Source organism: Danio aesculapii, chromosome 22 (genome assembly GCF_903798145.1).
Source record: "Danio aesculapii chromosome 22, fDanAes4.1, whole genome shotgun sequence".
In the NCBI taxonomy this organism is placed as follows: Eukaryota; Metazoa; Chordata; class Actinopteri; order Cypriniformes; family Danionidae; genus Danio; species Danio aesculapii.
Window position 1 is genome coordinate 195,339 of NC_079456.1, and position 12,162 is coordinate 207,500.

The 12,162-nt window shown below is 41.2% G+C and overlaps 1 protein-coding gene across 1 annotated transcript; it reads right to left on the minus strand.

Moving 5' to 3' along the window:
* Positions 1 to 9,392: 9,392 nt before the first annotated feature.
* On the minus strand, positions 9,393 to 10,304 carry LOC130215968 (olfactory receptor class A-like protein 1). Its single transcript, XM_056447840.1, has one exon. The coding sequence runs from the start codon at positions 10,302 to 10,304 to the stop codon at positions 9,393 to 9,395; it is 912 nt and encodes a 303-aa protein (XP_056303815.1).
* Between the last annotated feature and the right edge of the window lie 1,858 nt (positions 10,305 to 12,162).

The following is a 12,162-nucleotide window of genomic DNA, read 5'->3' on the forward strand; positions in this document are numbered from 1 at the left end:
GTTTTTGTGATTAAGAAAGAGCTCCATCATACAGCATGACACGTCTGCAAACGATGCATAGTGGTTACGATTTAAAACAGCAAATTAACATTCATTCATTTTCTTTTCGGCTTAGTCCTCTTATTGATCAGGGGTCGCCACAGTGGAATGAACCGACAACTTATCCAGAATATGTTTTACACAGAGGATGCCCTTCCAGCTGCAACCCATCTCTGGGAAACACCCATACACTCTCATTCAGACACATACAGTATGGACAATTTAGCTTACCCAATTCCCCTATGGCACATGTGTTTGGACTGTGGGGGAAACCGGAGCACCCGGAGGAAACCCACACCAACACGGTAAGAACATGCAAACTCCACACAGAAACACCGACTGACCCAGCCGGGACTCAAACCAGCGACCTTCTTGCTGTGAGGCGATCGTATTACCCACTGCAAACAAATGGATTGTCATCACTTTCATTCAATTAATAAAGCAGCATTAGCATTAGCTAATTTTAGTGCTAAATAAATTTAGTTAACACATTCACCACTGATGCTCTTCTAAGAATGTAACAATAACAGATATTGTAGAGCAGAGTAATGCATACGTCACAACAGCACACAGAACACTATTGATGAGATTTATTACTCACATTTGCAGAAGAAAGGTTTCACCATCTTGAAGGATCCATGTGTCCAGCTAGACAAGTCTTCACTCCTCCATTTTCAGAGCAATTACACTAAGACTACATGTTTTCTGAACAGCACTTATTATGGGATGGTTCATTCCTCCGTCTGTGCATCTGCATTTCACTCAACAGATGACAGTAGACTGCACTTCACAGAGGAGATTAGTAGGACAAGTATGTATGGATGTATTTATGCGTGAGTATGCAGCTATGTTGTCTAATGTTTGTTATTATTGTTGAGCTCACAAAGCAAAATTTGTTGATGTTACTTAAGGCAATAACTGTATACTTACACTCATACTTACTTATGCTTATGATCCCAATAGGAGAGTAAGTATCTTGTCAAGTGCAGCACAGTAGCAGCATCACTCACCGTAACAGCGTGCACCGTACAACTGCTGTCTTGTGCTGGAAAAGTTTTAAGAATTTTTTTTATTTTGTAAGCTATATATAGATAAATATATAGTTTTTGTTGTAGTAATTTATTGTATTGTTCTAATTTAGTTTACACTATTGAGTCAACTATTGGTGCCTAAAGACAGCTATACTTTTATTAGTGAAGCATGTAGTGTAATTTCCTGGCTGAACCACTGTATATGTACTGCTGATGCACATGATTGTGTTCAAAGATTTGAGATATTGTATGGCTTGGTGATATCAGATCAGATACCTACTATAATAACATTAAGTGTTGAAACCTTCCAGAATTGAGCAATTTCGAGAAGCATGTGGGCCTGGTGGAGACTGTGATTGGCTAAAACTTTTTTAAAAACTAAATTAGATTAGATTAGATTCAACTTTATTGTCATCACACATGTGCAAGTACAAGGCAACGAAATGCAGTTTATGTCTAACCAGGAGTGCAATAGCAGCAAGTGCAGGATACAGCTATTAGATATAAAATGCAATTATAAAACTGCTATTCCGCGATCACTGAATCAATGCAAAATCAACAAAAAGTCGCAAATTTTTACAATCCTGTAAGATTGTTAATTTAACCGCAAAATAAATGCAAAAAATGTCGATAATCTCATAAAACATCCAATTCCAAACCATTTAATCAAATTATATTATTTAAGTTTGCAATTTATTGTTGTACATGACTCAAAAACGTCGCATACACAGCGCACGTGATGTATTTGAATCTCGAAAAATGACATCTCATCTGCGCCCTCACAATTATAACATTACATGTGGAGGGGGGGGGGGGACTTTTCAGCCTGTGCAGTAATACACATATACAGTATATACATACACATATAGTGTGTGTGTGTGTGTGTGTGTGTGCGTGCGTGCGTGCGTGCGTGCGTATGTTTATGTTTATATAATTTATATATATTTATATACAGAATTACCACCACAAAATCTGTCATTTTTATCACAAAAAATAACAAAAAACTAGGGGGTCTGTAATATAGCGGTTGTATTACCTATGATCAGATATTTACAATAGATTAGATACAGATGATGGTTTAAGTACTAAAGGTGTGGCAGACAATGATGCTAATGACATTAATTGTAAGAATCCTAATTATCCTGATTATGTGTCTGAAATGCATTTGGAGGAAAGAGTAACGTTTAGAAATAAGTTATTATCAGGTATGCCCAGGTCTGGTCCAGAATATGGAAGAAAGAAACTAAGATTTATATATGCTGTTTGTTTGTAACACAGCTTTTAAATAGTTTTAAATTGTTAATTGAAATTTGACTTTTAAATATGAGATCAAACTCAATAGCCAACAATATCAGCATGATAATGCGTGTGTTTTGGAAAGAAGTGAAGGTGCTTAATAATAGTTAAGTGCTGTTTTGATGGGGTGGCTGGTGCTGGGAATATGGTTAAACTGTGGAGAGAATATTAGGGGATATTTTTAACTGTGTTAAAACACAGAAATATGAAGCTACCCATGATCCATTATGATGGTGTGATGATGATGACGTTTTGAGGTCAGGCTTGTTTGTCGAGTTGCTTAATGATCCTCTGATGAGATTTTAAGAGATTCAATGCATTATATTTTAGCTGACTGAAGTCAGTTGTAGTTTTGTGTTTCTCTTTTGTATTTCTGCTTATTAACAGTAGGTATTTATTATCAGTGCTCAATCACCACCTAATTAATCCTTTCATTATCTCATTAACTTGAGTAACTCAATTTAGAGACAGACCAAATCCTATCTACACTGAGTAAATTTTAGTCAGAGGATTTTGCTGTCAATCACTGAAAGCTTTCTGCTGTCAGATGACGGGGAGCTTTTGTGACAGTAGGAAATGCAAACGGCTGAAGAGTGAAAAGTACACAGGTTTGCAAACCCTACCTAAAGTTACAAATATTGGCGCCGATGAGAGCGATCATGTGGTGAATGTTGAGCCGCCAGCTGAGATCAATCGAATGTTTTCAGAGATGTCCGAATCTCGATGCGCTGCATTCACTGCGTGTTGGCCGCTAAATATAAAATCTAACACTGTACACATCACCACAGAACCGCGCATTTTCTTTTTTCAAATAAATTTTTTCAGGGTTTTCACCTTTAATGTATAGGACAGTAGAGATTATTGACAGGAAAGCACAGAGAGGAAAAGGATCAGCATAGGACCACGAGGTGGGAAATCAAACTCGGGTCACCGTAAGCACCGGAGTGCATGTGACTACACCACTGGTACACTGGTGACTAAAGTACGCCTTTTCTAAGTTTAAACTGAAACTGCGGCTCATCACAAAGAACAATACTGCACCGGTGGTCATTGTGAGAATCCTGCTCTGCCGAGCTCATACGGTTGAAGTCAGAATTATTATCCCCCCTTTGAATTCTTATTTAAATATTTCCCAAACGATGTTTAACAGAGCAAGAAATTTTCACAGTATGTCTGATAATATTTTTTCTTCTGGAGAAAGTCTTATTTGTTTTATTTCAGCTAGAATAAAAGCAGTTCTTAATTTTTTAACACCATTTTAAGCTCAATATTATTAGCCTCATTAAGCTAATTCTTTTTTCGATAGTCTACAGAACAAACCATCGTTACACAATAACTTGCCTAATTACCCTAACCTGTCTAGTTAACCTAATTAACTAAATGTCCCTTTAAGCTGTATAGAAGTGTCTTGAAGTATATCTAGTAAAATATTATTATCTGTAATCATGGCAAAGATAAAATAAATCAGTTATTAGAAATGAGTTATGAGAAATGTGTTCTACGTGTTATGAGAAATCTTTTCTACGTTAAACAGAAATTGGGGAAAAAAATAAACAGGGGGGCTAATAATTCTGACTTCAACTGTATATAGGGTCAGCCGACTTACCTGCTTTATTCCACAAGCACAGAGAAATGTAAATCAGCGATAACGAGACTCAGCATTTAAAATGACAAACCAAAACTTTTAAAGAGTGATAGAAGTGAGACTTTTCTTCCTTTCTTTTGTCTGTTCTTTCTTGAGATGTATATTATTTTTTTATTTAGTTATTGATGACTGCTTTGCAGCTTTCAGCATTGAATTGAGTGATTTATTATAATCTTTCATTTGTTTTGTAGCAGAAATATTATTTATTAAATTGATAAATAAATAACAAATAATAGGAAGGCACTTCAAGAAATTTACGACAAATACAGGATAATGTACACATAAATAATATAATAATTATAATCTAATGAACACTTCTACTCTCCTGATCGTTTGTTTTATGAGTTAAATTTCACATTTCACTCGGGACGCAGCTCTAAAGTTCACTAAACTGACGAGCAGTCGGCATAATTAAGATAACTAGACAGAAAACACGCCATAATACAGATGTGTTCAGAGATTTCTGACCTGGTTCAGCGGTGTGATGAAGATCCTCATACCCGGACTGCAGATGCTCGAACCCCGCAGCAGACAGACCCCAGCAGCAGGTCATTCTAGCAGAATAAATGAACACATCATTCTGTATTTTTAGATAAGAACTTTAATCGTGAAATCGGCCTGTGGACGGACACTGGGCCTCAGCTGCACTGTCTGAATGTCCGCCAAATGAACCTTCGTAATGAACTTGATTCATATTTCATAGTATTCGTCATGTATATTCTCTAGTATTCACTGAGCTTAATTTAAATAATAACACAGTGTAAATCTGTGAAGATCGCGTCCATTTTACGGCATTTTGACTACTGATAATAAAAATAATTACCTGGTGTTTCAAATATCTGGATTTCTGTCATGTGGACGCTCTCTCGGTAGTCTGCCCGTCACGGTAATCCGAGGATAACTCTTATTTTGTGCATTAAATTCCCCTTTTCGGTCGCGGTAGTCCTGAGGCGGTGATCTCGTAAAATTGCCTCAGGTGAAAAGGGCGCGAAGACCCACGGGGCGCGCTCCCGCGAGAGCAGTAGGACGCAGTTTTTATTTATTTTTCGCTAAAATATGTTTTAAATATATGCTGAAATATTTAAATATATTTATTTTCAACCATCACGTGTGTTTTAAAATGTATTCCATCTTCAAGAAAGTAGTTTCAACCCTACAATATAATGTAAATATGTAAATACCCATTATTTAACATAAACTGTAAAATTTTAAAGTAATTTAAAAAGTAATTTAAAGATTTTCTTCCAATGTTTGTGTGTGTGTGCGCGTGTGTGTGAGTGTGTGTGTGTGTGTGTGTGTGTGTGTGTGTGTGTGTGTGTGTGTGTGTGTGTGTGTGTATGTATGTATATATATATATATATATATATATATATATGTATATATATATATATACACACACACACACACACACAAGTTTTTTTAGAAAATGTATTTATAAAATATATGTATTTTTATGGTTTATATTTTAATATATTTTATAAAAATGTCTGTACATTTTGAATATTTAAAAATGTATTCCAATTTAATTTTGATAATATTATTGTTATTGTTAAAGCAGGTTATTGAATCTTGTTAAAAGTAGATTTAATTTACATTTAACTACATTAAAATGTCCTTATTGTTGAGCTTGCTCGTGTTTAGGTCAAAATGTCAACTGTAAGAGGATCTTTTTTAATGAATGAGGATGAAATATTATAACTCCAGTTAAGAAGATTCACTATTTGGTGGTTTGCATTAATTCAGCCAACATTATTAAACTGATCAAGAAGACAAAAGCGTCTCTGAGAGGGGCATGGGGTGTGAACTTGAGCTATAGGCTTTGCTAAGCTAAAACACCCTCTACTCAGTAGGCACTGCATTTGTACTAAGAAAAGTGCGTTCTATACAGTATGAATGTCAGTAGTGTGAATGGAACTCAGACGAACTACATCCACCATTTTGTCACCATCATGTGACCTACTCACATCAGTTGTGTCGCTTCACTCCCATTCACGAATTATCTCGCAGTACATCATGGTATAGTGTAGCGTCCATCCCATGTGCACTTCAGAATCTCACCGGAAGGAGTCTGTCATCCGGGTACTTCTGGCATACTACTGGGCTCACATACTGATTGGTACTATATAGTCTGGAAGTAAGTGATTTCAGACACAGTCAATGTCTCCCTTTGCATTGAACTTTCAGCATCTTACACTCAAAGATGTTGTTTATGTTTACACAGCTCATTACACAAAACGTAAGTTTAAAGTACAGTATTGTAGGACTTTTTGAGTCCAAAACCTCCTCAGGCCAGTAAAAAACATTTTTCCAACACCTATGGAAGTGATTTCTGCTCCAGCTGACCCAGCGAACTCTTTAGGAAGTGTTTATTTGAGCGCCGTCTCCAGTTCTGCGTAGCTGGAGCTCAGATTCTCCTCCACTTGCTCACAGCTGTTTTAATCATGGCCTTCGTCACTTCATCACTTTATCACTGACCTGGGTTCAGTTTCAGCCGCTGAGAGCTGAGAGGATCTGAGTGAAACCCAGTAAGAACAAACCCTGTTGAAAATGAATTACGGCCTTCAGAGACGTCTGGATTAATGATGCGTGTATAAAGCACATGAGCACAGTAACATTTAGCAGTGGTTATAGGGTCAGAAACGAGACGTCCCAACTTGGTATCTGCGTTAAATTACAGCAACAACATGCTCTCGTACACACTGAGTTTAGTTTAAACTTTAGTGGAAATAAGATATTCCACTGTATATTCTCTAGTATTCACTGAGCTTAATTTAAATAATAACACAGTGTAAATCTGTGAAGATGGCGTCTATTTTACAGCATTTTGACTACTGATAATAAAAATAATTACCTGATGTTTCAAATATCTGGATTTCTGTCATGTGGACGCTCTCTCGGTAGTCTGCCCGTCACGGTAATCCGAGGATAACTCTTATTTCCTATACTATATACTCCACAATACAGGTGGAATATGTTCACTGTCATTCATGATGATGCCCAAATTAAACCCTTTTCTCTGAGCTGTACTCATTCAGACTAGAAGAGTAAAGTTCCTGGAGAAACTTTATGGTGTCTTGTGTCTTGTGAAAGCCGAACGTCTGAAGTAGATTTAAAAATTAAATGATTGAAGGAGTGTTTAAGAAGTTTGAAGCAGTTGGCATACAGGTTAGCTAACCTGTTAACTACATACGGGTTAGCAGGTTTCTAGTATGGATTGGCATGTTTCTTGCTAGGTGGTTGCATGGTGTTCTGATGGGTTCCTAGGCTGTTGCTAAGGCTATTGCTAGGGTTTTCTAGGTAGTAGCTCAGGCATTGCAAGGCCATTGCTAACGTGTTCTGAGTGGATGCTAGGTGGTTGCTAGGATGTACTAGGTAGTTGCTAAGGTGTTGCTAGGCAGTTGCTAAGATGTTGCTAGGCGGTTGCTAGGCAGTTGCTAACAAAAATTACCATGGTTCTAGTGTGAACTAGCATGTCGCTAGCATTTTTTTGTATAAACTAGCATGTTGTTAGCATGAATTTAGAATAAATTAGCATGTTGGTAGCATTAGAATTAGCATGTTTTTTGTATGAATTAGTATGTCGTTTGGATGTTTCTAGTATAGATTGGTTTGTTGTTAGTATGTCCAATGTAAAGTCAATGACAGTTTTTTTACAATGGAAGTCAATGGGACAGTTGCTATGGTGCTGTAAGTGGTTGCTAGGGTGTGGCTAGTAAGTTCAAAGGTCATCAGAGACTGGCAGATTGGTAGTCTGAGTTAAATGAGCTCAACCTTAAGTCTGTATGACAGTCTGGCGCAAAGTTATGAGGTCATAAAGTTTGGTCCAATGTTAAGTCAATGGGACTTTCCAGAATTTTTTGGGTCAGTTTTCTCAAAACTGTAAATCCGATCAGTTGGAAAAGATATAGCAACATAATTCAGTATAGTGTGGAGGTGTGGAGTTAGTTTGGTGGTTGTAGTATGAGCGATCTAGGAGGAGATGCATATGGAAGTTAGTCTCAGAAGACAGAAGAATATTAAGTTTATGTAGTAAAACAGTTTGTTGGCTTCCTCAAGCCGCCACAACTAGTCAAAGAATAAGTGATGATGGAAAATGTTGTGTTCTGCCTGTAAAGTTTAATTGTGAAAAGCAAATCCCTGGTGTTTTAAGCATAGTAACACAGAATAAACATTGAAAATGACAATTGGTCAAATGTACATTACCTTTGCTTGCCCTGGTCACCAGGGCTGGACCTGCTTGTTGTGTTTGTAATAACACATTCAATCTTCAGTCTATGATGAATGTATTGACGAGTTCAAACAAACCTTCTGGACTGATATTAAAAGCACACATGAAGACAACTCTTGAGCAGTGAGCATTCAGAGTCTGCATCTCCACATTATAACAGTAGGTGTGGTGTTTTTCACAACAAACACGGCTGATTTCTCTGGACACGGAGACAATAAATGCCAGTAAAAGCATCTTTGAAAGAGTAATGCCTTCACTATTTACTTGAAAAGCTGACGTGATTACATGTCCTCCATCACTGTGATGCATTACCCCTGGTTAAGCTGGTTATACACACACTTTAATGGCTGACCGCAGGGCTGAAGCTGTTGAGTGAAGAAAGCATTTGCTGGATTCTGTCAGTGTGTAAAGATGATCTCAACATCGTGTGCTCCTCCAGACGCGTTCCAGCCGTCACGAGTGTGTGTGTGTGTGTGAAAGAGAGAGAGAGTGTGTGTGAATGAGCACCGAGTGGTGAACATTCAGCTCAAACGACACATTTGTTGTGTGTGTGTGTGTCTGTGTGTATGTGTGTGTGTGTGTGTGTGTGTTCCTGTGTGTGTCTTCATTCCTCTGTCTCTGTGTGAGTGGATCGGGTTTCTTCTGACAGATGGAGGGAACCCCACACTTCTGTGTGAAAATCTGTTTAACTGCTAAACGATGTGTTTTCCAGACACCAGCGCCACCTGCAGTCAAGCCAGGGCCTTCTCAGGTCAGCATTCACACTTCATGAACACACACCGTAGACAGAGGAGTGTGTTCACATTCAGATTCAGCTCTTCTGGTCCCGGCTGATCACTGAAATCTAAACTCCTCTATTGTGAGCAGTGTAGATCCCAGAGGTCCAGCAGAAGAAGACTCTGGCTGCAGCAGAGTCAGAGAGAGTGTGTGTGTGTGTGTGTGTGTGTGTGTGTGTGTGTGTGTGTGGGTGGGTGGCTGCAGTAGGGTTAGTGTGTGTGTTGTCTCCGGCTGCAGCAGGGTCAGTATGTGTGTGTGTGTGTGGCTGCAGCAGAGTTAGTGTGTGTGTTGTCTCCGGCTGCAGCAGGGTCAGTGTGTGTGTGTGTGTGTGGCTGCAGCAGGGTCAGTGTGTGTGTTGTCTCCAGCTGCAGCACGGTCAGTGTGTGGTCTCTGGCTGTTTCCCGCAGCGCAGCCGTGTGTTGGAGACGAGGATCAGGAGTGGGCTGACGGCAGCGTACAGTGAGGAGAAGAAGAGCCGGAGGTCAGAGGTCAGCGCGGAGCCCAGCGTCTGTGGCACAGTGAGCGTGTACACCCACAGACCATTGTCCACCCCGTAGACCAGCAGGTACAGCGAGACCAGTGTGACTACCGTGACCGCAGCCCGCCGCTCCGCTGCCCCCCCTGCAGCACCCCGCAGACCCCGCACCCTCCGCCGCTGCCGCACCAGGTACACCAGCAGCACCAGGCTGCCTGCCGCCATCAGCGCCATCGGCACCACATCCCTGCCCACCTGCACGGCCCCGGTAGCGTCCCGCGCCAGCCTGGAGGGGAAGCTGAGGAAGCAGAACTCTACGTTGATGGCGTTCTGCAGGAGCCGGGAGTCGTTGCGGGCCCCGATGGCAAACAGCAGTGGAGCCACACTCATGGAGGTGTTGATCAGCCACAGTGTCAGGAAGATGGCAGGCAGAGAGCGGGCCAGCAGGGCACGAGCGGCGGCACGGCGGGACCCTGGAGGAGCCACGCTCAGGCACTGGAGGGCGGTCAGTAGGAAGGTCAGCCAGATGGACAGAGACCTGGCTGTGCGGTAGAGAAAGATGACCGCCTGGCAGCCGGCGTCGTCAAACACGTTGTGGATCCGTAAGGTGGCCAGCGCCTCCAGCAGGCAGCGCACTGACACCACCACCAGGTTGGCAGAGCACAGGTGCAGCACGATGGCGTCAGCTGGCGAGAGGCGGCCCTCGCGCCGCACCAGCAAGATGAAGCCGCAGATGACGGCGGTGTTACCGGGAACCCCGGCCAGCACCAGAGACAGAAACAGCAGTCCGCGTGTCACAGCCTCCGCATTCATCTCTGAACCCTCTGCCTCCTTCAGCCTGTGTTTATAGCCCGCCAGGGCCATGGAGACGGCACACTTGAGACGGTCCACTGACTCCAGACCTGAGTGCAATTACCTGAATGATGTGCAGATGACTGATGCTGTCAGAGTCGCTCTTGTCAGGACAGCAGTGGATCAGACTTCGGCACACACGTCTGCATTACACTGATCTGAACTCAGCAGTATTGATTTAACAGCCTGACCTGCTGAAATGTGCCACTGTTTAAAATTAATGTCTTTTATTCTCTTTTTTTCATAAGTTTTTAAGCTGGTTTGACACGGTCTACAACTGTAGGAAAGAGTCAATCACACGGCGCACTATAGGGAAGAGTCAATCACACGGCGCACATTGCATTTACACTGTAGAAGTGTGTGTGTGATCGTACACATCATAATGCACTTTCATCTGCATAGCATAATCCATAAAAGACCGTCTCCACAATCCTTCTCTGATTTGATGATCATATAATAACATGTATGATCAAGTGTGGATGAGTTTAACGCAGTTTGTTTCCAGGAGCACTGGACTCCTGCCTCCTCTCTGCTCTTCTTTCTCTCTTGTTTGTGTTTTGTTCATCATTCTGGTAAAAGCCTCTGCTGAATGAATAAAGTGGCAGAATTCCTCTGGAGGGAGATGTTCTGAGCTGCGGACAGCGGTCAGTTCCCTACAGACTGAAGCACAAACAGAAGAGGCTCATTACTGGAGAAAACAGACGAGCCCAGACCTGCCTCTGCACATCCCAGACCTGCTCATTACGGAGAATTCATTAATGCTCTTTAATTACCTCATAAAGCACACACACACACACACAAACACACACACACACACACACACACACACGGGACACGTTCACAACCCCAGCAGAGTGGAAACAGATTAGCCCCATTAAGCACTTGTGGGAATTAAACATTAACACTAACGAGAAACAAACAAACGAGAACAGAAATCACATGACGAACGTGAGGAACACGACAAGACTCAGTGTTTTCATCTTCAGTGCAGTACATCATGCTCTTCTTCAGTAACTTTCTTTTCTTTTCCAACACAAATATCTGAATGTGCTGAAATCAAAACACACTTACTGGAGAAGCAGAATGAACTTCATTGCTGACTGCAGACCGCTAGGCTATGAGCGAACATCTCTTCAGTGTCCTGATTTCCAGTCCTGGCTTGCAGCCCTTTCCCGATCCTGTTTCCCTTGCTCTCCGACCTCGCTTACTCTCATCATGCCTTGTGTGTTAAAATGAAAGCAAAACTCTTTAGAATCTTTACTGACCTCACTGACCTGATCTTACCCCAACATCTCAGTCTTTCCAAGTGCTCAGCTATTCCAGCCCATCACCTGCTCCTACACTCAGACACTGTTTTCTTGAACATGTAAACTGGATGTAAGTAAACCTTGACCTTCCATTCATCTCTGAAACTCCACGGTTACAGCAATAGTACAAACTATTAATCAAAGCAGGTGAGATCAGAATCCTGATGCACAGTTCCACACGTGTTACCAGCACAAAGCTAGCCTCCCTAACTTGCAAACCTTTCCACATATTCTCCGCAGGGATTGAGATAAACTGTTACTGAGAGATTTTTACTAAATTTGCATTAAACTGCAGCTATATTCATTATTGTCCCTCATTCTTAAGCACCTTCATGACCAGGTGGACAATGTACAATTCCTTCTGCAGCGCTCCTGCTGTCAGTGTCTGTTAGCTCAGAGTGTTATGGGTGTCATGTGTGTGATCTGATGAGGACTGCCGTCAGTGGTGTGGTGAAACTCTTGTGTTGAGGTGTATATATGAGCTGTAGTGTTGCTCTGAGAGAGCTTTGCAG

Bases quoted from the DNA above. Each gene is read 5' to 3' on its own strand.
- LOC130215968 (XM_056447840.1), bottom strand. From the start codon at position 10,304: ATGAATGCGGAGGCTGTGACACGCGGACTGCTGTTTCTGTCTCTGGTG.